The following is a 24,600-nucleotide window of genomic DNA, read 5'->3' as shown; positions in this document are numbered from 1 at the left end:
AAAAAAAAAAAAAAAAAAAAAAAAAAAAAAACACATCATAGTAAAATTAATACCTTCTCCGCTTCGCATCGAAGCTAAAAGGACTCATCGTTTTTCTATAATACAAAAGATTGTGATGAACTAAAAAGTCTAGGCCCACGCTCAACCACATGGATAAGTGTTGTCAGGAAGAATCAAAATAATAATTACAACGTGACATTAGCAAACGGAACACTGACTCGTAGTCAGTGGTCAAGTCCCTTTTTATTCAAACTCAATTGTGATTAACAGTTACATGAATTTGTTAGCAATTACTTTCTAAATAATAATTCGGTTAACAATACTTTTTAAAATATTACATAAGAATTCACTAATAATATTAACATAATTTATAAATTTTAAATATATACAAAATAATAATGTAATATACAAATAGATTTTCTGTTTTTTTTTTAAACCCCTAAATTATTTTAAGTTAGGTCTCTATGCTTAATAGTAATTTTTAAAAAATGAGTATAATAATAATAAATAACACAATTTTCTAATTATTAATCCTATCAATCCATTAATTTTTTTATCAAACAACGTTAATTTCTTTATATTTTGTCGTGAAGCTTTATTATTTTGTGCATATTTGGAAGTGATAAAATTTATCTTAATGTTTTTTGTGAATCATTATGTAATATTTTAGAAAGTATTGTTAACCGAATTATTATTTAAAAAGTAATTGCTATCAAATTCCTGTAACTGTTAATCACAATTGAGTTTGAATAAATATAGTTTAAACAAACTAAAAAAACACACTTTTAAAGCACATTGAACTAAAAAGTTAAAAATAATTTTTAGTTCGATGTGCTTTAAAAGCGTGATTTTTTAGTTTTTTTTTAACTATATTTATTTTTTACTTTTTAGTTTCATGTTATGATAGTAGTTACTATCAATATCATATTAACGGGTAACGGAAAATCAGGGTTCGATTCCGGTGAGGGGGTCTGAGAAACGGCTACCACATCCAAGGAAAGCAGCAGGTGCGTAAATTACTCACACCCGGAACATGGTGGTAGGGACGAAAAATGACGATACGGGAATCATCCTTTGTAATCGGAATGAATACACTCTATATCTCTTAATGAGAATAAAGCGTGTTAATATAAATTATAAATAGTTTTTAGAATGTATATATATACATGTAAAGCGACTTAAGTACGCAAAAGTATCATGCACAAGGTATAGCTGTGTTTTATTGGCGGGGGGAACGTTATACCTAAGGTATAAACGGCGGCAGCGGCGGTAGGAATATATAAAATATATAAAACCAAAAATATAAAATTATACAGGATTAGTATTTTCGGTGTGTGGTGAGCGGGGTGAGGTGAATGCGTTAAGATGTCTAGTCTCAAGGTTATAGACGACGGGTACGGGAGTATAATAACACGTGGCGGGTGGAGATTTATAAACAAACACACAACATACAAGTGAAACTAACATAAGCGTGTTAATAATAAAAAAGGATTTGACCACTGACTCTTAGGTCAGTGTTCCGTTAGCTAATGTCACGTTATGATTATTTTAATTCTTTCCTGATAACCCTTATCCGCGTGGACCTTGGAACGCCAGTTCACCGAGATGTATATTTTATCATTTACATTATACATAAATGTAAATGTTTCAATGCATGCATTGAGACAGCAAGAATAAAATTTTTGGGGTACTGTAAAATGAAATGTTATTTTTTCCATCACTAAAAAATATTTTTATGTAACAATACATATAATTTTATAATGATACTGGAAAGCACTCCCATATTTGCGTCAGAAACGTAAATAAATTTCAAATTAATTAAGCGTGTTGATTCACATCAAAATTTTTCGTATATTTTAAATTATAGTACCAATCTAAGTTAAGATGGACTAATAAAGACAAGGTCGGTGGAAACGGGGAGTGCATTCCGTTACAGAAACTTTGTAGAAGGGTGAATACTTGGCAAGCAGTGATGAGCTATAGGGACAAACATTTTTTCAGAATACAAAATTTAAAAAACGGAAAGGGAAAATCAAGAAAATAGTAGATGGCGATGTTACTTCAAAATTCCTCTGTATATGAGTTATATATTACAAAATCGGATTGCCCGATAATGTTTCTTGTCCTGTCCGTTTTATCTTAGTGTATGGTATAGCCTATAATTTAATTGTGTACGAAATTCACTTCCATGAGATATCAGTTGTCAGGCACTTACCGGTCTAACCTCTAAAAGTATAGGTTTGTTTATGTTTATGGTGGTTCGCACGTGTTTCATACACTAATATTGTCAGTGCATCTGTTACACCAACAATAAGATAATATTAATGTTAAAATTTTTTCTAGTATTTGAATTTTTATTTTGTTTACAAGTATTTAAATAATTTTACAAAATGGAAGATACACGTAAGTTTTTATTTTCTATTTAATTGTGTTTCCTCTTTTTGTTATATTTATTATAATATTTTATTAAGTACTCGTAAATTACGGTTAATGTTATTATAGAAAATATAAAGAAAAAGAAACCAAAGAAGTCTAAAGATGAAGATAAATCAATCGGAGAAATTCAAACAGAACTTCCTTTTTTTTTGAAACCATCAGAAAAAATCGAACGAATTGATTCCTCTAAGTGGCCTTTGCTTTTAAAGGTTAGAGCAGTTTTTTTAATTTGTTAGAAATTTAATTAATAACTGTAATATTGTTATTTTATTTAAATATATATATAATACCATTATATTACTTTGTACAGACAAATGTCTTATTAGTTTTTTGATTAATTAGCACTTTGATACATTGAATGTCCGTACAAATCATTATACACCATTGCCATTTGGTGCTAATCCTTTGCAAAGAGATATTAAAGAATATATAAGATCTGGATTCATAAATTTAGATAAACCTTCTAATCCAAGTTCACATGAAGTAGTAGCATGGATTAAACGTATATTAAAAGTTGAAAAAACTGGTCATTCTGGAACATTAGATCCAAAGACTTCAGGTAATTTTTTACTATTGAATTTATGATATAATTTCTTGATTTTTCAATTTTTTAATTGTGGTTTAATCATCATCAAGTCTTAAATTATTTATCAAGTTTGAAATTTCATGTCTATCTTTACATAATAAAAATAATAATTTTTAAATTAATTCAATTGCTTAAAATCTAAATAAATAATTTTTTTTTTAAATACATTTATTTAAAAAAAACCTACTCAGATTTGTATGGTAGCATAGTATGGACATGGCATAGTTGGAACATGTATAGATAGTATCTTACAATGATTAAAATCATTATCATAAGAAATGTTTCAATGCAAATCTGTAGATAGTGATTAATTTTTAGAAATTGGTCGATTATTCTAAAAGCAAAATCAACTCCTATTTTTTGTTTAACTTAGGTAACGATTTGCACATAGAAGACTAGGTATCGGGAAAAGTTTTTTTATTTTTATTTATAGTACGTAACATAAGTTTTAATTTAACATATGTTTAAAGGACGCAGTATTTCCGGAATATTTTCAAAAGTTATGTTGAAAATATTGAATTATGTGAAAAAGTTACTATTTTGAATCCTCTGTGGGCAAGTAAAGGTTCAGAATTTCAAAAAAATTATATCAAATGAAAGAAAAATACCTAAGGTTTCTATTAAAAAAAAATTATTTTGGTACATTCATTTTTCAAAAAGTTATGGCTGTTTTAAGAGAAAAAAATGTCAAAATTACCAATTTTAAAAATTGTAATTTTTTTGGCGGATTTTCTCCATTTACAAGAAATTAAGGAAATTTTTAAAATTTTTAAGAACAATGTCTTTACTAGATACAATTTATGATATTTTGACGTATGGTTGAAATAATTTGGTTCGGTTAGAGTTGAGAAAAAGTGGCAACAGACATAAAAACAAAAAAACACATCATAGTTTACTATAAATTAATACCTTTTCAGCTTTGCATCAAAGCTAAAAAAAAATAATAATTTAGGTCAATATCACAAAGTTGGAATTAAACAACTAATTATAAATTAAGTTTATGAAATCAAATTAATTATTATCAACATGATCAATCTAGTATAAGATTCTTTTTTTTTTTATTTTACGCGACTAGCATAAGTGTGGGCTGCCCTGGAACTACTGCTAGGTATTACTTCAGGGCGGTTTCTAAAACTCACACCACCACGTTGTAAATCAACCCGAAATAAATCAAGAGCTGATTCATAACATGGTGTGACCTCCCCCGTTAGCCAGATCACAAAAACATAAAACACGAATACCTAAGGCGCCGGCCTAAACCAGCGCCTCAGGTCCTCCTGTGCCAGGCGGCGTGGCTGCCTCTGTCTCAGGCATTCGGCTTCCTCCATCTTTAACAAGACGGATTAGGCGAATGCCTAGACGAGCCTCCACGCTTTTCAACATCAGGTCCACCATGGACCCAACTTGGAACGTGGACCTTAGTCGAGACTCTAAAGAGTCCCGCTCTTGGGCTCACGCCTCGCACCGGAAGAGGGTGTGCAGAGCGCTGTCAGCCTCTCCTGGGCGATATGAACAGTGGTCGTACGTCGGCGCGCCTGCTTTACAAATTCGGTGTAAGTACTCTTTAAAGCAGCCGTGTAGTATAAGATACTGAAAAATATTAAATTTTACAATTTAAATTTTCAAAGTAAAATTAATAACTTTTCAGTTTTGCACCGAAATTAAAAAAATTGAGAAAATATTGGTTATGTATATCTAACAAAAAATAAAAATATAAATTTACATTTACCTTACCTCACCTTAAGTTCTCAACATAGATAATGTCAAAAATACATAATTTGTTTTAAATACTTTATGGTTTCTATATTTTTTTTAATATTAATTAAATTAATTAATTTCAATATATTTAGGTGTACTGGTTGTTTGTATTGAACGCTGTACTAGACTTGTAAAATCTCAACAAACCAGTGGTAAAGAGTATATTTCAATTTTCAAACTTCACAATCCAGTTGAAAGTGTTCTTGATGTAAGTGTTATAATATGTAAATATTTTTTATAAGTTATATTTTACTTTTATGTGTATATAAATATATAGATTAAAAAAACATTAGAATCATTACGGGGACCTTTATTTCAACGTCCTCCTTTAATAGCAGCAGTTAAAAGACAACTTCGTATTCGAACAATTTATGAAAATAAATTACTAGACTATGATGAAGAGTCCAACACTGGTGTTGTCTGGCTTAAATGTGAAGCTGGAACATATGTACGAACTTATTGTGTTCATTTAGGTTTAATTTTAGGTACAGGAGGTCAAATGATAGAACTCCGTAGAAATCGGTCAGGTAATTTAAGAGTCTTTTTTTTTTTAAGATTTAAATTTTAATTGATTTACTTCCAGGTATTACAAGTGAAGAACAGGGTCTTGCTACATTACATGATGTTTTAGATGCTCAGTGGATGTATGAAAACAATAAAGATGAGTCGTATTTAAGACGTGTAATTAGACCCCTTGAAGGATTACTAACTAATTACAAACGTATATTCATTAAAGATAGTGCAGTAAGTACCTTCTTATATTATGATTCTGAATTATTATTCAAAAAACTTTTTAATTTAATTTTAGGTTAATGCTATTTGTCACGGAGCAAAAATAATGTTACCTGGTATTCTTCGATATGATGATGGTATTGAATTAAATATGCAAATAGTAATAGTTTCATCAAAAGGAGAAGCTATTGCATTAGGTAAATTTTTGTTTAAAATTTGTAGTCTCATTGATTTATAGCATAAAATCATACATATTTTAATAATATTCATATTATTTTGCTACTATGCAGGTATAGCATTGATGACTACTGCTACAATATCTAGTTGTGATCATGGAATAGTTGCTAAACTCAAACGTGTTTTAATGGATCGAGATACCTACCCTCGTAAATGGGGTCTAGGGCCTATGGTACATTATTAATTTAAATAAATAACATTATAATGGGTATTTTTCAAAAACCCTACATAAAGTTATTTTTATCTATTAGTAGATCCATAATTAATTTTAAAAACTATATGTGACTGGTATTATTTTAATATTCCACAAAAAATAGTATTTTTAAAATTGTAACCTTTGGTGATTATAATTTTTTTATTGAATATATTTTATGAATTAATTTTATTTAATTATTTAAATTAAATTTTATTCATATGTTGTAAATAATTTCAATAGAATTCCTTAAAAACTGACATTTTTGATATCTATCTTATTACTTTATTTTTAAATTAGTTATATTCCAGTCCTCAAATATTTTAGTATATTATTCAAATAACTTTATATGATAATTTAAAGTGAAAGTTGGTCTTAAGAGTAATTTTCATAACATTAATCCAAACTATACATTTTAGAAATTATTCTTTAGATTTACAGAGCTTAAATTAAAAACTGTTCTATCATATTAATACACTGATTAACTTAATTGTAATTTATCTGGAGATGCTTATGATTTTCTACAGAATCAACTTTTAATTTTAGCGATATTAAATGTTTTGAAGTACATTAAAATATATCTAAAATATGTTTATGTCAATATAAGTAGAAATAAAGAGAGTAACTATCAGTTCCTAACTTTTCAAGAGTTTAAAAACATTTAATAGTTTATTTACTATATAAATGTATTAGAGTAGAGTACATTTTTCGACTTCAAAAAATTTTACGTGCGGGCATAAAATTTTGTTTGGTTCACTCAAAAAAATCATTCTGGTAAAATTTGAGCATGATAAGTAATTTTTATAAAGGTGTTGAAGTTATACAAAATTGGGTAATTTTTCTATTTTTGAGTGTGTGCTCTTTAATTGTAATGTGATGTCAAAATCACAATGAGCATTATTATAGTACATTTTTATATAAATAAAAAAGATATATATTTTAAGTTTTTATTTATAGTTTTTCGTAAAGTTAAGAAAAACTGATTTCATTTAATAGTATGATAAAACAACATATTAGTTTTTTGTTGTACTTTGTTGTGGTAAATTTTAAAGTTACATTAAAATTGTATAAAAATTATATACTTCGTGTTATCTTTTGTAAAAAATGTTATCTTGATCATTTTAAATTATTAACATTTTTAGGCACACGACTTATTATGCTCAAATTTTACCATAATTATTTTTATTAAAATATAATTTTGAGTGACTACGAATATCATATGTTTTTTTATTTTTATAGCTAAAAATCAACTTTTTATAAATAAATAATGTATTCTCAATATTTAAATCTGGTCTATAACTAGTTATTTAGTCCATTTTAAATTTAATTAATTTTTTAATATTATTATGAAAGTCATTTTCAATCAAATACAATCTATTTTGAGTTACTACCTTATTTACTTTTTGTTAGTGTATATAAATTATTTTAAAATTAGAATAAAAGTAAACATACTATGAAATAATTTTAATTATTGATTTATGGAAAATAGTATTTTAATTTTAAAATTTAAATTACTATTATAATTTTATTTATTGTACAACTATTAGTTAAATGATAACTTTTTAAAATAGTAATCATTTTTTTTTTTATTCTAGGCTCTTACTAAAAAGAAAATGGTAAGCGAAGGTTTGCTAGATAAATATGGAAAACCTAATGAAAATACTCCAGAAAATTGGAGAGAAAATTTTTGCAAAGATTTGTAAGTTAAACAATTAACTTTTATCTAGAATTAACTGTAATTGGGGTTATATTTACTAGTATCTTGTTAGTTTTATATCATTTATTCTTAGATATAGTGATTATTTGCTTTTTATCTATCTATCCTTTCATATATATATAATGGGTGTGTCTGTTTGTTTTTAATAAAACTATATCATTCATCCAGTTTGCCATGGAATTTGTTAAGTACACTGGAAAGTCTTTGGAATAATACATATATCCTATGATAGTTGACATATTGCATAGTGCATTTAATTTTTTGAGTTTCCTTGGTTTCCTTTTAACGGAGTACAGAAATTTGCAATTGTTTGATTTTATTTTAATTCTGTGTAGAGTCCAACAAATAAAGACTGAAAATGAAGAAATACCCGAAGAAGAAAGTAAAAAGGTAATATGATAAAATTATTTTTATTATGCTTTATTCTTTTACTTTGTTTTTCTACTGTTTTTTTTGTTTTTTTTCTTTGTGTGTCTTATACGCCAACACCCCCTACTAGATGGATTTTGCTCACAATACGTCAAATGATAAGAAAACGTATCTAGTGGAAGCATTCAATGCCATTATATTAAAATATTCTATCTTTTTAAAATGTATATCAAATAAAAGATAATAAAATATACTTAAAAATTAAAAAAGAAAAACTATCGAAATCTTGATTTCTTTGAGTTATTGGCTGTTAAAGCCAAAAATTATCTAATTTTTTATGAACAGGAATAATTTTGCTATTTAAAACTGAATTTAATTTTAGGTTCTTTATGTACTATACGATTAAAGAAAGAAAGACGTTTCAATGACATTTCATTCTATAAATAATTGGTCTCTGAAGTTGATAATCATGAAATTTTTAAAAATCATGAAAAAATTGTTTTCATTTCAATTTTAGCTAATATTACCATAAACCTACCTTCTCTAAACGTACATTAAATTAAAACTAACAATGTATTTTAATATGAAAAAAGAAAAACTGCATAATCTTAATTTTTCAGAATTATTATATATAATATATTAAAATCATAAATCTAATATACAAATTTCACTAACTTATGTTAAAAATGTGTGTTGTAATATTTTGCATAGTAACACAGTGCCAAAATAATTCTAAATAATTTTAAATTAAAGCTTGTTTAATGTAATAAAGAGTGATTCTTTTAACGCTAACTACTTAACTTCTTTTAAAATAATAAGTTATAAAAAAAAATAATTTTAATAATGTTAGTTACGTATGTATTCAAATGTGAATTTTATATCTATTATTATTTCATATGGTATAGATAAATTTACTGTTTTGCTCTGCTAATGGGCGCGTACATTATATCCAACCGTGTAATCAGAAAACTGGTTTTGTCCATTATTAACTTAACTATCATAATTTAATCATTTTCCCATAATATTCTTAATCAACAAAAATCTTTAATATTCACGTGTATCTTATTTTTTTTATCTTTAATAATTCAAAAAAATAAATAAAATAATAGTTTTAAGGTAACGGTCTTCGACATACTAAAGTATGTCCATTACTGTTGATATCAAACAAAACATTTTGTTTTATTTACAAGGTATCAGCATATTATAGTCTACAACAACACTTTAAATTTTAGTATATATATATATATTTTGTTTCATCATAGTGTATATTATTTCATTTAATAATATTTGGTTTACTTATTATTTATTTTTTGTTTAAATCCACTTATGGTCTGGGTGTTTCTTTTTTTATGATCAAGACCCTCGCCTAAGTGGTTGGCGATCTGATTTTTCTTTTGCAAGGGAGCCATGGGGTGGCGACTCCACAATCCATTTCGTGTCCCAAGTCGTCAACTTTCAGTATCTTTATTTATTTGTTATAAAATAATTTTTAAGCTTTATCCCTTTAATCATTTAGAGGTATAAAATTTGTTTTTTACATGTAAAAATATGTACTGGATGATTTTTTTAACACTAGCCTCTCAATTTCTTCTAAAATAATCATTTTTGGTAATTATTTTTTAGATTTTTTTAGTTACATATGTATCTTCATCTATATGTTCTAAAATGTTTTTTATGTTCATGCTTTATGTTTTATATATGTTTTGGTGACTTGTCCTTAAAGATAACATTGGATATATTAAACCCAACCCAACAATTATTATATTTTTAATATGTGTGATGAATGTTTTTTTTTTTTTCTAAAACGCATTGAAATGATGTGATATTAGATGGTAATTAATATCAGATTTCAATTAACACTATCTAAAAAATACTCTATCTCCATTTTACTAGGCTTATCAAACTAATTATTTTGGTTACAGAGAAAAAGATTAAGTTCACCATTAAACGCTGATACTCCAGTTAAGGTTAAAAAAGAAAAAAAAATTAAGAAGGAGTATGTCGAACATGAAGAAGTAGCTGCTGATACAACCATAGTATCTGAAGGAGTGGTAGAAGAAAAGGTTTGTAGCTATGAATATTATAAAAAAAAACATAATTACATGTATTGGATGAAATATAGAAAATGAGTTCATAAAACACAAAAAAAAAAATCAATGACAATATTTGATATATAAATAATTGAATTTAAAATTAGAATGAAATTTCAAAGTATTGAAATTAAATATTATAATATTTAATTTTTGTTTTTGACAATTGCAGTTAAATTTTATTTATAATACTAATTTTTTTCTTTAGAAAAAAAAGAAGAAGAAGAAGAAAGATAAAAATGAATCAGTGACTAATGAATAGACTTTATGTAAATGTATTGTGCTGTTATTGCGTTTTTATGTAAATAAATTACAATACAATTAATTGTTGTTACATTTTCATATGTAGTAATTGTGAATAGGCTTAATTTAAAATTAAGTTTGGAATAAACTTTTTTCCTTTAATCTACCATTATTCATATTATGTGATAATAGTTCACAAGTCAAAAAGTCAATATGTGAATATTTTGTCTGAAGAAATATTTTTTATTTAATACTGAGTAGTCTGAATGTTTTTATATACATTAAATTAAATGTAAATAATATTTAATTAAAAAAGATGTTCTAGAATTTATTAACTATGACCCTGTAAACTTTTTTCTGATCAGTTTTGGACCTTTTTTTAAGATAATTAAATTTTTGGGTGACAAATTAAGATAAGATAAATTTTTACAATTAATAATTTTCTGCGATTTCCTTAATTTATGACACATTAAATATTTTTGAAATGTAGCTTACTTTTTTAAAATGTAAAAATGCAGTGTTCATATTAATTATTTTTGCTATCGATTCAAAGATATTACTTTGAAATTGATATGTCTTATGGTATGAAATTAATTTTATATTATAATTAATTGAATATAATATTTTACTTTATTATTTTTATTGTTTTTATTCTTGATATTGTTTTCTCAGTATTAAAGATTAAAAAATTGTTAAAATATCTGTACTTCCAGAAATATTACTTTTTAATATACATAATAGAATAATTGAAGAGTCACATGTAATTTTATCTATCTTCATAATTTTTTATATTTTCTAATAGTGAATTATTTTTTCAATAATTAGGTATGATATGGACTAATCTATCAATTAGAATAAATATAAAAATGACTAATTTATTGAATCAAGTACTAATATTATTTAGTTTTTTGTTTCTAGTGAACAATATCAATGCATTTATTAATGTGGTATGCATTTAATGCTAATAATATTGCCAGGGTAGCAACCAATATCCTGGCTTGCCCAGGAAAGAGTGCACTAAATCATGGCGGGTAAGCAATTGCTGAGATGCAAATTGATGACGCATAGCCGAAAACCTCACGGAGGTTTAAAATCTGTACCATGGGCGCCCCAGATGATGGCCTAGTCATTGTCTGCTGTCCTGTCACTCGTTATCAGACCAGCTTGCCGCTTTGGTATCAGTGGTGGCTGTCACTGGAGTAACTTTGTGGTTTAAGGCTGAATGCTAGCCTCAGGTGATGCAGCTGAGTGATAGGTCCTTAGACTCGTCCTTGGCGCCATCTGGCCTTTCCTAGTGAGGAGATGTACTGTAGGTTCCGTATACAATAATACGTAGTGGCAACGACCCGACCAGAGTGCCCGAGGTTGGTGCAAACCAGAGGCGAACGGTACTGATGACCTAGTTGTCTGGCGCTGGTGCTCCGTTTGAAGACACTTTGACCGTGTCATGGTTTTAGGTTAATCTGTTTGAAGTGAAACCCACATAGACTGACAAACTGTTTCCAAAGCAAGAATACAAAATTTTTTAGTAAACCACTGGATTACTCAAAATAAGTAAAATTTTGTAATAAAAATTTTGATTTCTTTTAATTATATATATTTCTTGATTTATCAGCTAATAATTACTTTTTAGAATCATCCTCAATAACTTAAAAGGTTGTCAATTTTATTTTTTTAATGGCAAAACATATATAACTACCTTTTAAATACAAAATAATTACCAATCAAAAGTCAACTTTTGAACCATTGTTTCAGAAGTTATCAACAATTTAAAGTTACAACAGGAAGTGAAAATGTGTGCTGCTATTTTTGTCAATAGTCATTTTCTGACTACTTTTTTTCACATCTAGATATTAAAATGAAAATAAATTCTTCCAGAGTAGTGGTTCATAAATGTATAAATCATTACATGTTTTATAGGCAATTATCAACTAAAAATGTATAAAACTTATATATGTTTTGTTTTTCATATAAATTGTATAAAAACGATTGAGTATAAGATTTAATGAGAACAATTATGAAAAAGCTTTGAAATACATATTAATTTTGAAATGCAAAATAATCTATTTACAAAAAAATACATCCAAGTCAAAACAATACTTTTGTAAGTTACCATTTAATAATAAATGTAATTTTTTTTAAATTATTTTTATATTAATTGTATTAATTATTTCCAAGTTCTGATTTCGTTTTTCCTAAAGTTTTGGGTAACCGTTTATTAGTAGAATCTTCTAGTTCTTTATCTTGATAGTAATGAGGTGCCACTTCAAGTAACCATTTACTTTCAATCTCTGTTACTTGGCGCATGAATTCTTTAGTAGTAAATACAAGTTCATGATATAAAACCCATCGTGGTAAATCTTCGAATAAACTACTATTTGGATGTATCATAACAGTCTGGTTGTGCTTTACAGTACGATAATGTCCACCTTTAGATAGTCTGGCAATATGATAAAAATAGCCTGCAGTGATTGCCTTTAAAAAGTTTAGAATTAATTAAAATTTACATTAGAAAAAATGTTATACAATCATACTTTACGTATATTAACACATTCAGTAGGATTTGAAACTAATTCCATTTCAACTCGTTGCATGAGACCCACTAATTGATCTCTGACATCCCGAGCTCGTCTCATTGATCTGTGTTGTATATAATTTTCATAACACCAATTAGTACTAAAATCAGTATTAGCCCATTGGTTGTAAATATTTAGTAAAGCTAAATGATCACCTCCTTTAGAATAAAAACTTTTACGGGCAGTATCTGCTAAAATAAGCTTATCCTTCGGCCTATAAAATATAGCACTATTTACACTTAACATTGCAGCTATTGTTGCTATTTCTTCAGAACAATTATACCTAAAAAAACAAAACAAAATTAATTTAAATACAAATCTTGTATGCAATAACATTTATACATTTTTTAATTTAAAACTACTTAAAATCATCCAATATCTTCTGCCCTCAAAAAAGTACAATTTTTCAAAAGAAATAATTATTACATAATTTATTAAATATTCCCAATTTTAGCTTGCATGCAAATCTGAGAAGGTATTAATTTTACTATGAAAATTGTTAAAATTCAATATTTTTGATATTAAATTTTATAGATTACAATTTTATGGTAATATTTTTATTCACTACATAAATGTAATTTAATGTTTATTAATAAGTAATCTTTAATAACAGATAAATTAGGCAATTGAATTATGTTGCTATAAATAAATATATATTTTTTAGTTTTATCAGATATATTTTTATCAATATTGACAAAAAAGTAATTAAATTTATTAACACTGTACATTTTAAAGTAGTAGTTAATTTAGAAAAACGTCAGTTATTTTATATTATATTAAGCGGATTTTATACTTTACTAGGTCTATTGTAGTTCGTTTTGATAATTAAATTGTCTAGTTATTTAAATGGCAAAAGATTTATTAAACCTCAATAAAATACCTAGACTTTAAATTAATATACTTTATAGAAATTATTAACTTAACTTTTAATTTTAAAATTTTCATGACTCAATGGAACCTAAAAATTTATGCTATAACTTATTCGTTGATCATTTTATTTATAAATTAATATTATGCTGATTTTACATATCAATATTTTTCATATCAGTAGAATAAATATAATTTTTTAGCTTCGATGCGAAGCTGTGAAGGTATTAATTTTACTATGATGTGTNCTGAAAAGGTATTAATTTATAGTAAACTATGATGTGTTTTTTTGTTTTTATGTCTGTTGCCACTTTTTCTCAACTCTAACCGAACCAAATTATTTCAACCATACGTCAAAATATCATAAATCGTATCTAGTTGAAGACATTGCCCTTAAAANTCAAAAGATCACAAATCGTATCTAGTTGAAGACATTACCCTTAAAAATTGAAAAAAATTCCCTCGTTCCCCGCAAATGGGGGAAATATCCAAAAAAATTACAAATTTAAAAATCGCTAATTTTCGAAATTTTTTCACTTTTTTTTCTTAAAACTTCCATAACTTTTTGAAAAATCAACAAATCTACATAATTTTTTTTTATACTATAACCTTAGATATTTATCTTTCATTTGATATCATTTTTTTGAAAATCTATCACTTAACCTGCTCATTGGGGGGGATTTAAAATGGCAACTTTTTTACAAAAATTAATTTTTTCAACTTAATTTTTGAAAATGTTCCGGAAATACTGCGTCCTTTAAACATATATCAAATTAAAGCTTATTTTATGTACTACAAAATGAAAAAAAAAAATTTGTCCCGACACTTTTTTTTCTACATTTAAACGGCTGCCGTAGTTAAAAAAACACTATTTTTGTGTTAAAATTTTCGATTTTCGATTTTAAATTTTCAACTTAAAAATGCTATAACTTTTTGAAAAATGTATATATCAGCACAAATTTTTTTTTTCTAAATACATTATAAGTACATCTTTCATTTGACATACTTTTTATTAAAATTGGACAATTTCCCCTTATATAGGGGGCGTTCAAAACTTAAAATATTGTAAAAAACATAGATCTTTTTCAACTGAACTTTTGAAAATGTTCCGGAAATACTGCGTCCTTTAAACATATATCAAATCAAAGGTTATGTTATATACTATCAAGTGAAAAAAAAAAATTTGTCCCGACATCTTATCTTCTATGTGCAAATGGCTGTCGAAAATTAATAAAAAAAATGTAATGTTTGCGATAAAAATTACCATTTTATCGGGATGTTTTTTGTACTTAAAACTGCCATAACTTTTTCAAAAATGAACAAATAAAAATAATATTTTTTTGTATTGTAACCTTAGATATTTCCTTCTCACTTGATATAATTTTTTTTTGAAAATCTAACACTTATTCTGCTCACTGGGGGGATTTAAAATAGTAACATTTTTACAAAAAATAACTTTTTCAAATTAATTTTTGAAAATGTTCCGGAAATACTGCGTCCTTTAAACATATATCAAATTAAAGCTTATTTTATGTACTATAAAATGAAAAAAAAAAATTTTTTCCCGACGACCTATCTTCTATGCGCAAATGGCTACCATATTCAAAAATATGTTATTTTAACAAATTTTTTTTTTAAATTAAACACTATCTACAGATTTGCATCGAAGCGTTTTTGATGATAGTGATATTAATCACTGTCAGATATCATCTATACTGGACCCAACTATGCCACGACCCCACTGTGCCGCCACCCCACTGTGCTGGGTTTTTTTTTTTAATTTTATTGAATATTTAAAAGTTATATATGAGGCATAGCAGAAGTAAGTGATCTTAGTGCCAAAAATTCATTACATCAAATTAATTTTTGTGTTGTACTATAAAAAGTTACACTTCAATAAATGTTTGTAAATTTTAGAAACAAGTAATCAAAGATAGAGCTATTGTGCCTTTTGAGAATAAAGAATAGTTTTTTTTATTTTCAAAAATAAACTTTGAGGTGCTTAGATTACCTGGAGGAATGTAGTGTGGTGCTGTGGTTACTTCAGATGCTATCAATTTTGAAGTTAAACTCCATTTACTAATAGTTTTGGTATGAGTTACCACATGTCAATTTCAAGGGCGGAAAACAGTATATATTCAATTATAGAAGGCAATGAAAACTACAGTACTAAAAGTTTGCCCAGGATACATAAATTTAATCATTATAATTAGCTGATTGATATTAAAAAACTTAATGATTGAATAAAAAAAGACCACTTAGACCCGAAACACCACTGTGTTAAGCAAAATTTAGCAATGAGTCTTAATTTTTAAAATATATATATACTTTTCTGAAGCTAATAGCATTTTAGCCATCATTGGATCTAATGGAAATTCAGCCATACGTCGACCTAATTTAGTCAACTCTCCTTTATGATTTAATGCACCTAGTGCATAAAGTTGTTCTAGTGCAAGTACCTTAAAAATAATTTAATTAGTAAATAATTTTTATAAATAAAATCTAAGTATACTAACTAATGTTTCATGAGGTGGTGGATCAAGAAAGTCAAAATGTATTAAATCATTGATTCCAAGTGCTTTTAACATTAATACAGCATTTCCTAGATTAATCCTTTGAATTTCTGGCACAGTATTATCTTCAAGTTCGTTTTTGTAAGCCCATGAGGTATACAGACGAAAACATTTACCAGCAGCAACTCGACCAGCTCTACCAGCTCTTTGATTGGCACTTGCCTAGGAAGAAAATAAAGAAAAGTTAAAACAATTTAATTATAAGCTCATCTAAATTAGTTAATAAATGGTAAGTGTTTATCAAGTAGAGTAGAAATAAAATAATTGTTTGAATAATAGTAACCTAGTAATAATAATTATTATTTTATTTAACTTAAATTAAAATATAATGATATAAGTTATAGTATAATATACTATAACTATTATCATATATTACATGATAATGACACCAAAAAATATATATCTAAATTAATTATTGATAAATAATTAATTTAGATATATATTTTAATAATTAATTTACTTTAATTTTAAAAATAAATCATTGAAAAATACAAAAAGTATTTAAAAGCTACAAAAATATACCTTTTAAAAACAAATTATAATTATATCAAAAATGACTTTATCTCATAAATCTAAAAAAAATTCTATTTTAGTAAAATAAATGTTTTATTTTAACTTCATGTTACACAATATATATAGATATAAGATATAAAATTTCAATGTTTTTTATCATGGATCAAATTTAACAATTACTTTCATGATGTTGTATAAAAAAGTGCAGCCTTAAGATATATTCTAGTATTTCATTTTAATGTTTTTAACATCATAAGGACTAAGGTTAATTCAACACATTCAATTGATTACCATGTAATATTTTAAAAAACAAATATTTATTATTTTTGTATCATTTTATATTTAATTTATAGCTTAACTTATTTTTGCTGAAAATTTCACTTACCCCTATTATGCACTACTCAAACAAAATATGTTTATAAATTTAAACTTACTTTAGATATAGGAACTACAATAAGAGATTCCATGCCAGTACGAGAATTGAAATTATTTTGTTTACAAAATCCTGGATCAATTACATATATTATGTTATCAATTGTAAGTGATGTTTCTGCAATATTAGTAGCTAAAACAACCTAAACACGGAAAAAATATTGAATTTACGTATAACAATTTTACGTAATATGAGAATTTTAATAAGTAATTTCAATTTCAATTTAAATAATATATAATTAATACATTGTTTAGTGTATTTTAGCTTCAATGCAAAACTGAGAAGATGTTAATTTTACTATAAAGTGTTTTTTTATTTATACTATTTTCATGTTAATATTACTAAATCAACATGATAGATTAGATATCTATCACCAATTTAACAGCAGTTTTATAGTAACTTCACCAATTACAGTCAAATGTTCATTGATTGTCTATGTTAATTTTGTGATCACAATAAGTTAATCCATAGCTTAAAGTGGAGGTTTTCCACAATTTTCTGCTAACTATAGCCTAATTTGAACCATACTTTAAAAATGTTTGCAAAATATGTTTAAGTATTATAAAAGTTTTTATAATTATTTAACATTTGTTAGTGTAACAACAATTATAAAATCGAAGACAGACATAAAAATAATCTAAACAGTGGACAAAGAAATAATTATGAATATAAAGACATTTTTTTTTTTAATATTTAGTTAGATTTATAAGTAAACATTGACATTTTTGCAACTGACTCATTTTCCCAGATATTATTGAAAAATTTTAATTTTTGTAATAGTAAATATTATTTGATCCAAAACTCTACCATTGTATGTAATAGAATAATTTTTTTTAATGTCTTCACGGAAAAAAAACCTTAACATTATTTTTTTTGATGAGAATCCCTATTTTTATCTTAATTATATATTAAAAAAAAAAAACCCAACCCAGCACAGGGGGGTCGCGGCACAGTGGTGACATGGCATAGTTGGATCAAGTATAATGATATCTGACAGTGATTAAAATCACTATAAAAAAAAAACACTTTGATGAAAATCTTTAGATAGTGTTTAATTTTAAAAAATTGGTGGATTATTCCAAAAGCTACATGATCTGCTATTTCCTTATTAATATCCAGATTAAGATAAAGTATGTCGAATGAAAAAGGGATTATTAAAAAATATTATTTCGCATAAAAAAATTGTGTTGATCCATACACTTTTTAATAAGTCATAGCATTATAAAGTAAAAAATGTAAATTATAAAATCGAGAATTTTCACTCAAAAATAGTATTTTAAATACCCCCCGTGAGCAGGTAAAGACTTAAATGAATAAAAAAAATATACCAAATGATAGGTTGACATCAAGCATATATATATAAAAAAAATTATATTGATTTGATCATTTTCCAAAAAGTTATAATATTATTAAGTTAAAAATATAAAAAAGAATTATTTTACAAAAATAGTATTTTTTTATTAACTTTGATGTCTATTTTCTCCACAAAGACAAGTCCAGAATGTGTCAAAGCTTTCATGGATTGTCTTTTTGCTTGAAGTGCTTGAGGATATATCCATGTTTGCAGTTGAATTCTGATGTTTCGGACTCAACTGCACACATGGATATATCCTCAAGCACTTCAAGCAACAAGTCCAGAAATCAAATTTTTTTTTCCATAATAAAGTATATTACATTACCTTTAATTTAAAATACATATATATAAGTGTCAGACCTTCCTGAACACTTTCAAAAGTTAAGTTGAAAAAGTTCTACTTTCTATATGCATTTTTCAGATTTGAACCCTCCTTATATATAAGGAAATAGTTTGATTTAAAAAAAAAGTATGTCGAATGAAATATGTATATAAATACTATTTCTCATGAAAAAATTGTATTGATCCATACATTTTTTAAAAAGTTATAGCATTTTAAAGTAAAAAATGTAAAAAATAAAAAAAAAACACATCATAGTAAAATCAATACCTTCTGAGCTTCGCATCGAAGCTAAAAATGTACAATGTTTTTCTTATAATTTGTATTATTCAATAAACTGTTTTTCTGTTTCAGTATATTTTTAAACTAAATCTATTTTTATTCTACTGTTTTGTATACAGAAGTCATTAATGAATATTACTAGACGCACACTATTATATTCCATACAAGTTTACATAAATTGTTGAACAATTTTTTGATCACTACCATAAAAATAATTTATTGTCCATTGAAACAGATTATTGTTGTCTCCGGTAATACAAAAACAAAATTTGGTGATTATTTTCTATTTTAAATCCAAATATTTAAAAAAAAACAAACTGTTGATCAAATAAAAAAAATAATAAGAACAAAATGGTTTGTAAATTCTTTATCTCTCGTTTTATTAAGGTAAATATTGGGGTTATCATTAAAAAGCATTAATGTTAAGGTTTTTTCCCTAGATGGTATGAAAAAAAAAAAAATTAAAAATTTCCAATTGTAACCAAGGAAATGATTGTCTTATCTTTAATAAATTACCCTATATATATATATATATATATATGCATATACATGTATATTTATAACATACTTTTCTAGCATTAGAAGGTGTAGGCTCAAAAATTTTTGCTTGCATATCAGTAGGTAAATTACTATAAACTGGAAGAATAATGAGTTCTTTAATTTGCGAGCCAAGTCTACGAACACGTTCTTGTAAAAGTTCATGACAAGTTTCAATTTCTTCTTGGCCAGTTAAAAACACAAGGATGTCTCCTAAAGGTTGAGTTGCATGTATTTGAAGTATACATACAACACAAGCATCAATGTAGTCAGCCTCAGGTGCTTTAGTATAATAAATATCTACTGGAAATCTTCTTCCTAGAAATCATAATAAATATTAATTTTTTTTTTTAATAACAAAATAATTGAATTTACCAGGTATTCTATAAATAGGAGCATCATCAAAAAATTCAGAAAACTTCTGAGCATCTAGTGTGGCACTTGAAATCAGAAGTTTCAAATCAGACCTAAATCTTATTACATCTTTAACTAATCCAAAAAGTATATCAGTATGAAGAGTTCTTTCATGAGCTTCATCAACTATCATAACACTATAAGACTGTAAATCTGGTTCTGATAAAAATTCCCTATGTAATGTACCATCAGTCATATATTTTATAACAGTTCGTTCTGATGTGCAGTCTTCAAAACGTATACTATAACCAACCTGTAATATTTTATTTAATCACTTCAAACATTTCTTATCTATTGTAATGTAATAGAAATTTCAGAATATTTTAAAAATGAACAATTTTATTCTTAAAACATCATCATTTAATGATGTGGGATTTAATTATTTTTTAACTACTTTAATTAATTTTTTATACATTATATTACAAACATTATTTTTATTCATGACTAAATAAAATTGGGTTTAATATATTTTATAACATAATTTGCTACATGCTGTGTTTAGTTGAAAATATTAAATAAGAAAGAGTGGACCAATCATTAAAGTATATTCCAGCTTTGCAAAAAAGATATAACAATTGATAAATATTACTTCATTTCCAAGTTTAACAGACATTTCTTCAGCTACACGAGAAGCAACAGACATAGCAGCAACCCTTCTTGGTTGTGTACATCCAATTTTTTTATTATCCTTAGTATAACCAGCTTCATATAAATATTGAGGAATTTGTGTTGTTTTTCCTGAACCAGTTTCACCTTCTACTATAAGTATCTTTAAATAAAAATAATTAAAAATAGTATTAAATCTTGTTAAATAATAATTACTTGATTATTATTAATAGCTTGAATTAAATCTTTTTTAAATCTATAAATAGGTAAACTCTTTTGTGTCTCTTCAATATTTAATCTTTTACGTTGTTTTTCAGTGATTTCTGGTTCAAACTAGAATTATCCACATTTATTATAATTAACTAAACAATAATAATTAATCTTGCTTAAAAAGCTTAAGGATTTATCAATGTTTGTAGTTGAGTTCTAACATTTCAGACTTAACTACAAACATGGATAAATCCTTAAGCACTTCAAGCAACAAGACAATCCATGAAAGCTTTAACATATTCATAATAATTAATCTGTTAATATAAATAGTACCTTTTCATGAGTGCCTGGTATATTGGCAGTTTGTATAAATTCTATTTGATTATCAAGTAATAGTTCATATTGTTCCTTTTCTTCACGTTTGGCACCAAACCTATAAACAGCTGAAGACATTTGCTCTTCTTCCCATTTTTGTTGTTCTGTAGTAGGGGCTTTATCAACTTCAACTTCATATTGCATTTGATCATCATTAAGATCTTGTGGCATATGATAACGCTGAATTTTTTCGAGCTCTCTTGCTTTTTCATGTTCTTTGGCAAGTATTAGTAACTTTTTTTTATGCTCACGTTCAATAAGTTCTCGCTCAGTCAAACTAAAATAATTCTTAATTATAATAAAATGTATACTAATTAACATTTTTAATGATTTGATCAAATTAAAAAGGTAAATATACTTTTGATACAAATATACTTAATTATTGACAATAATAAAAATTGTTAAGTCCAATTATAAATTTTAATTCATTTAGAATATTGTTTAAACCTTCGTAGTTATTTAATTTTTAACTGAGAAACTATTTGAAAATTTAGGTGAAAAACAAAATAAGTAAATTAAAAAAATTCTTAGGCATATTATTTATACATACAGTGTGATTTATTATTATTACTACCTCCTTATTTTTTTTGATAAATAGTAATTTTTTCATGAATTTACACATTTTAAATTTACTCAACTGCTATTAGAAATTCATTACAAATATACAAAATTATTCCATATGTTCTCATAAGAACATAATCTTGTCCTTAAAATATTTTGCATATATTATGTAGCTATTAGTTTAACTAATTATTGTTAATATTCCAGTCTTAATTATCAATACAAAATTGTTAAATATTTTTTTGTTAACATATTAAAGAATTGGATATGAGAAAAAAAGATAAAATATTTTGAATACTTACTCTTCCGCATCAAATAGATATTCATCATCTAATATGTCTGCTTCAAGCTCAGTAACTTTATCTTCTTTTCTCTTTTCAAGATATTTTCGTCGTGATTCAATTCGTAACCTTGGTATGACTGTTTCTTTTTCTCTATCATTTTCCAACTTTAACCGTTTTGCAGCTTCTTCATAAGCTTTCTTGTCTAAAAAAATTCATTCATGATATTAACATATTTTTTAATTATTGTGAGAAAGAATGCAAATAGTGTAGAGTAAATTAATTATTAAGTATGCTATTAAAATATTATTTTATCTTTTGATTATAAAAAAAATAATAATAACAATAATTTAACATTTTCATTAAGGAATAACATTGCTATAAATTTAAAATAAGTTTTTTATTTCATAAAAGAAAACAACCTGATCGAGGAATTGCAATATTTCTTGTTCTATCTTTGTCTTTTCTTTTTAACCTTTCTGCAAATTTATCACGTTCTTTTCGATCCTCTTCGCTGTCATTGGAATCCATACTTACGTTTTTCAGCAAGAAAAACTAAGAAAAAATATTTTATTAAAATATAAATATAAAAAACTAATTTGAACGTGTAATGATAATAGTTATCGTAGTACTTATCATATAATAACCACGGTTTGTTAAAAAAACATATTATAATCTGAACTTCGTTTATAGTTTAAACTTATCTATAATCGTATTTAAAAGTAGTAATGGGTATAATCGAATTATTAGTAATTGAGACATTTCCATAATCGAAGAAATCTCTTGATATTTATATGAAATTAAAATCGTTTGTTCGTTTGATAAAAATAATGGATCATTTTTACTGATTTTATGTATATTTGGATAACATTAAATAGATTTATACTAATTATAAAATATATTTACACTAAACGTATTAATACTTGGCTATTACTGCATGTCTTAAAAAAAACGTAAGATATATATATATATATATATATATGTATATTTATATAAATTTTTAATAATTAATGTCTTTAATTTTAAATAAGTACCTAATCTACTAGTTTAAAATACACCTATTATAAATAAAATATACTTATTTATGTATTTAAAATACAATAATAATATTTTACAAATTTATATACATTATACCAGGGGTGTCATTGGGAGGTGGGAGTGCGGTTGCACCATAAAAACAAAGTTTTAATGTAAAAATGGCAAAATATAAATAACAATCATTAAACACTCATAAGCCCTTAAAATAAAATTTAAATAAGGAATCGATCGCCAAGCACCTGCTTAAATGTTATAATAAATTTATAACCAGTAAGTGAAACAGGTGAAAAAGTGTTTAGGACGAAGTTAATAATACTGTGTACTGTGTATACTATTATTAAAATTTAAAATATACTAATTCAATTACGAAATTAGTAGAAATATTTATCAGTTGAAAGACGGCAAACGACAATTCCAATCATTTCGAGATAGAGAGAAAATACGATTAATTTACCCATAATTGAATTATTTCATTATTTTTATTATAATCGAATAATCTCGATTATGCCCATCACTAATTAAGGGACTCGAAAAATGAAGAAGGACTGGGTCCCTCACTAAAGACACTAATTAGTAAAAAATTTCTATAACAATACTTCTATAATACAAATTATAGATTTTAACAGAAATTGAAGGAGTCAGCTCAACAACCAGGCAAGTTCAATTTGATACATTTTTCAGGAGTAATTTTCTAAAAATGTTTCCATGAAAATGTTAGAAGGCTTTTTATAAATTAAACATTTTCTCAAATAATAGGAATATAGTATTCGTTTTTGTACTGAATTACACAAAAAATCATATTCAAAATTATCAAAAAAATATTTTCTAAAAAATTTAGACTTTCCTTGCTATTACACAAATTTTAATTTCCATCTTTTTTGCACATCGTTTTACAATGTAATGTGATCAAATTAATATAAATATATTCACTAATGTAGTGCGATTATAATATATATATATATATACATATTATGTTTAGTTAATGCCACTAAATGAATTTAATACATAAATTGCATGGCAATACATTCATTCATTAAAAACCGTTAAGATTAAAAAAAAATAACGACCCGTTTTATATTGTTCTATTTTCCGAACTTAATATGCTACAGAGAGTGGTGGCCCTCTTTCACATGTTAGAGATTTATATTGAATTTTTCTGATATTAATTTTTGGGGAAGCCTCAAGGTAGGTTTCCTAAATTTTAGCCTTGCGTTAAGACCAGTATTTAATTCATTATGTATTGGGAGCAGAGTATTCGAAAATCATTTAGTCAACTCTC

At 25.6% G+C, this 24,600-nt stretch overlaps 2 protein-coding genes across 3 annotated transcripts; one reads left to right on the top strand and one right to left on the bottom strand.

Annotated features, from left to right (window-relative positions):
- The first annotated feature begins 2,232 nt into the window (after positions 1-2,232).
- On the top strand, positions 2,233-11,298 carry LOC126898562 (H/ACA ribonucleoprotein complex subunit 4). 2 transcript variants are annotated; one of them, XM_050672748.1, is made up of 12 exons: positions 2,233-2,403; positions 2,503-2,645; positions 2,779-2,995; positions 4,873-4,988; positions 5,058-5,307; positions 5,364-5,524; positions 5,589-5,709; positions 5,803-5,921; positions 7,538-7,641; positions 7,995-8,049; positions 9,951-10,091; positions 11,280-11,298. In XM_050672748.1, the coding sequence occupies exons 1-12, from the start codon at positions 2,391-2,393 to the stop codon at positions 11,280-11,282; spliced, it is 1,443 nt and encodes a 480-aa protein (XP_050528705.1). In that variant the 5' UTR covers positions 2,233-2,390; the 3' UTR covers positions 11,283-11,298. The 2 variants fall into 2 exon arrangements, with proteins under 2 accessions (XP_050528705.1, XP_050528704.1); XM_050672747.1 differs by lacking the exon at positions 11,280-11,298 and adding an exon at positions 10,327-10,443 and having other exon boundaries at positions 2,235-2,403.
- Positions 11,299-12,383: 1,085 nt separating this feature from the next.
- On the bottom strand, positions 12,384-22,894 carry LOC126898546 (pre-mRNA-splicing factor ATP-dependent RNA helicase DHX16). The gene is made up of 12 exons (XM_050672710.1): positions 22,706-22,894; positions 22,305-22,488; positions 21,400-21,718; positions 21,073-21,189; positions 20,840-21,019; positions 20,212-20,503; positions 19,868-20,154; positions 17,325-17,465; positions 16,321-16,539; positions 16,133-16,263; positions 12,896-13,220; positions 12,384-12,836 (listed from the first exon to the last, which is right to left on the bottom strand). The coding sequence occupies exons 1-12, from the start codon at positions 22,812-22,814 to the stop codon at positions 12,525-12,527; spliced, it is 2,616 nt and encodes an 871-aa protein (XP_050528667.1). The 5' UTR covers positions 22,815-22,894; the 3' UTR covers positions 12,384-12,524.
- Positions 22,895-24,600: the final 1,706 nt, after the last annotated feature.

This window comes from Daktulosphaira vitifoliae, unplaced genomic scaffold (genome assembly GCF_025091365.1).
Source record: "Daktulosphaira vitifoliae isolate Bord-2020 unplaced genomic scaffold, ASM2509136v1 Scaffold_2, whole genome shotgun sequence".
Classification (NCBI taxonomy): domain Eukaryota; kingdom Metazoa; phylum Arthropoda; class Insecta; order Hemiptera; family Phylloxeridae; genus Daktulosphaira; species Daktulosphaira vitifoliae.
The sequence above is the reverse complement of the archived record's forward strand: the minus strand, read 5'-3'. Positions and strand labels throughout refer to the sequence as shown.

Coding starts and splice junctions, on each gene's coding strand:
- LOC126898562 (XM_050672747.1), top strand. Junction 2,646..2,778: donor AGTGGCCTTTGCTTTTAAAG/GTTAGAGCAGTT, acceptor TTGATTAATTAG/CACTTTGATACATTGAATGT. Junction 5,710..5,802: donor AGGAGAAGCTATTGCATTAG/GTAAATTTTTGT, acceptor GCTACTATGCAG/GTATAGCATTGATGACTACT.
- LOC126898546 (XM_050672710.1), bottom strand. CDS start 22,814: ATGGATTCCAATGACAGCGAAGAGGATCGAAAAGAACGTGATAAATTT. Junction 22,489..22,705: donor TATTGCAATTCCTCGATCAG/GTTGTTTTCTTT, acceptor GAATTTTTTTAG/ACAAGAAAGCTTATGAAGAA. Junction 17,466..19,867: donor CACCTTCTAATGCTAGAAAA/GTATGTTATAAA, acceptor TTCCGTGTTTAG/GTTGTTTTAGCTACTAATAT.